Source organism: Rhagoletis pomonella, unplaced genomic scaffold, assembly GCF_013731165.1.
Source record: "Rhagoletis pomonella isolate Grant_MI unplaced genomic scaffold, Rhpom_1.0 Rhpom_scaffold_00273, whole genome shotgun sequence".
Lineage (NCBI taxonomy): Eukaryota > Metazoa > Arthropoda > Insecta > Diptera > Tephritidae > Rhagoletis > Rhagoletis pomonella.
The window spans coordinates 17,858-20,982 of NW_023458828.1; the positions used below are offsets into that span (position 1 = coordinate 17,858).

Sequence of the window (3,125 nt, forward strand, 5' to 3'; positions counted from 1 at the left end):
CCGCCTTGGGGGACCCCCTGTTTAATCCTACGCGGCTTGGACTTGGCGTTTCGGAATTCGACCGATGATTGGCGTCCACACAGATATCTGGTTATCCACCGCTTCGTCCGATCCGGAAGCGATGAGTCCAGGACGTCTTGGCAAAGGGTCGCGTGGTTTACCGTGTCGAAGGCCTTCGACAGGTCCACCGCGACTAGGACCGTCCTATCACAGGGTCGACGTTGGTTCAGACCCTCGCTTATCTGTGTGGTGATGGCGTTTAATGCAGTGGTTGTGCTGTGCATTTTGCGGAATCCGTGTTGGTGTTGGGCTAGTTTCAGATGCTTCGTTAGACTGGGGAGGAGTAGTGCTTCCATTGTCTTTGCCACTGGGGATAGGAGGCAGATTGACCGGTAAGAGCCTCCTGCGTCCGCCTTCTTACCTGGCTTAAGGAGGGGGATGATTCTACCCATTTTCCACAGGGATGATCAGGGTGGACAGTGACAAATTGAAAGCTGCTGTGATGTACTCGACTCCCACTGGTCCTAGCTTTTTCAGCATCTGCATCGAGATTCCGTCGGGGCCTAACGCCTTGGATGCTTTGGCGTTCTTTACAGCTGCCTGCGTCTCTTCTGGTGTAAAGCACGTTGGTGTGTCTCGGGGCGGAGTTTGTGCGCTTTACGTAGCACACTGCGGCGGGCTTTGTCTCTCTCCGGGTGTGCAATAAACTGCCGGCTGAAAAAGCACGCGCACGTCCGTGGGTCCGACGTGGTGGTATCGCCGAATGTAAGAGCAACGTTGTCCTTGCGTTTCGCCACATGGGAGAGAGATTTTACTGTTGTCCACAATTTGCTAGCTCCGCTGGAGAGATTGCAGGTCTTAAGGTGCTCATTCCACGTTTTCCGCTTGGGTTCGTTAACCAGTTGGTTAATGTCCTTGTTGAGATCCCTGATACGGGGATCACCAGGATTAGACTGGCGGATTCGATCACGCTCGTCTGCGAGTCCCGCCGCTTCAGCTGGAAATCCCGGGCGGATTTTGGCAATCCTACCGGCTGGTATGAAGCGGGCGGCTGCTGCGTTGATGATCCGGCGGATGTTGCGCCCGCGCATGTTGGTGGTGGAAGAGCATTGAATTTGCGGTCTGTGTGTTCCGTAAAACCGTCCCAGTTGGCCTTCTTGGTGTTCATATACGTACGGTCTTCGAATGTAACAAAATCTCTTGGGTGGTCTATCGCGACTACTATGGGCAGGTGGTCTGATGCGAGCGTGAGCACTGGTTGCCAACCAATGCAATTTATCAGACCCCCGCTTGCTATAGTGATATCTGGCGAGCTGTAGCAGTCACCCGCGACCCTGGTGGGGGCATCGTCGTTTACAGTGCAAAACGTTGAGTCGTCAATTTGTTCTGCGATTAGTGTACCCCGCTGGTCGTTGCCCAGGTTGGAGTATCAGAGTTCGTGGTGCGCGTTAAAATCCCCTAGCACTACCCGGTTTTCGCCTTCAAGTAGCGCACTTATGTTCGGGCGATACCCTGCTGGGCAGCTGGTGGCAGGTGGTATGTACACGTTGACGACTTCCAGCTCAGTATCTCCCGACGTGATTGCCATGCCTTGATGCTCAATAAGTGTGTCGTTGGCGGCGATTCGGGGGGTAATGAGCCGGTACTGGATCGCGTTGTGCAATATAAAGGCGATGCCGCCTCCGGCGCCGCGAGGGCGGCCTCTTCGGATGACGTTGAACTCATCCTGACTCTGAAGGCTAGAGCCGGAGTGGAGTTTGGTTTCCTGGACCGCCGCGACTGAGATTTTGTTGCGCCTCATGCAGCTGACTATCTCAGCGATCGTGCTTTGTAGTCCGTTGCAATTGAACTGCAATAGTTTGATGGAGTTGGGCCTGGTGATGGTAATTCGCGGGGTGAGGGAGTACCGGCGCGCTGCCTGAACTGCTTGCTGTGCCTGTTGTGTTTGTTGCGGGAGTGGTGGTCCGACCGCTGGTGTTGTCACCGGTGTTGGTGCCGGTGTGGGTGTGACCGTGGGCCGCGGTTGTGGGATTGCCGCTGGCGTTGGCATTGGCACAGATGTAGGTGCAGGCGATTGGAGTTGTGTGGTAGCAGCGCAGCAGGCTGCAGTGAAAGCAGCACTCCATTCGCGATGGTGTATGAGGGCGGAGCAGCGTTTCAGGTGGCACCAGTTGTTGCACAAGTTGCATCTTACTGATGTGGTGTTTCGCCTTATCAGGTTCTGGCAGACGCTGCAGTACCATCTGCTTTGTGTGGATGTCCGGGCTTGTGTGCTGGGAGTTGGTCCACTGGCTGTTGGTTGGGCGGGCGCTGTTTGTGTGGAATGCTGGGCTTGCTGTGGATTGTTGCAGCACGATGCAACAAAGTTAGCACTCCACTCCCTATGGTGCCGGAGGCCTGAGCATGCTTTCAGATGACACCAGTTATTGCAGCTGTTGCAACGGACTGAGGTGGATGAGTGGTGTAAATTTCGGTTGCAGACACTGCATGTCCATGGTCCGGGGTTGTGCTCTATGCCGAGCAGACTTGCTCCCGGTGCGAAAAAATGGGGGGGTTGCTGCTGGGGTAATGGTCCTTGGTCGGAGTGGGTGCTCCGAGTCAATCCGGTAACGTAGAACCGACCATCTTGGGATTGGCTGCACTACTGGTCGTGGTGGCTGCTGGTCGCTCTCTCTCAGCGTCAGTTGGGGCGATCGCGCCGCTGCATGCAAATCCGCTCTCTGATATTGAGCCCGCTGGAAACTGCAACCTCCCACGCTGGTAAGAATAAGTCCGCTCTCCTCTCCTTTCAGCTCCTTATTTTTTTGCGAGTGCATATATAATTACTTTTTGATTAGTACAGCGGGCGTTAACCTGCTCTCGGCTAGATTGGCTGATCTTAATATGCTGGTTGTTGTTGGGCCTGCACTTGTTGCTCGTAAATATGTATAAGTTCTGTCGTATTTACGTGCGAGTGTGTGTCAACGTTTCCTTTTCCGTGCTACTTCGCGTTCCGTGTTGCAAGTGCGCCCTTGAGTACGTCAGTTCGCACAACTTACATGCATCTTAAGGGTAGATGCTTAGGGGGTCATACGGCCCCTATATGGTTGTTGTATTTAGGTTAGGTTGAAGCGGCTGCCTTCATC

The 3,125-nt window shown here is 54.3% G+C and overlaps 1 protein-coding gene across 1 annotated transcript; it reads right to left on the reverse strand.

Annotated features, from left to right (window-relative positions):
• Positions 1-572: 572 nt before the first annotated feature.
• LOC118750513 lies at positions 573-1,180 on the reverse strand. The gene has a single exon (XM_036485230.1). It carries the CDS (start codon positions 1,089-1,091, stop codon positions 591-593), a length of 501 nt encoding a protein of 166 aa, XP_036341123.1. The 5' UTR covers positions 1,092-1,180; the 3' UTR covers positions 573-590.
• Between the last annotated feature and the right edge of the window lie 1,945 nt (positions 1,181-3,125).

Coding starts and splice junctions, on each gene's coding strand:
- LOC118750513 (XM_036485230.1), bottom strand. CDS start 1,091: ATGCGCGGGCGCAACATCCGCCGGATCATCAACGCAGCAGCCGCCCGC.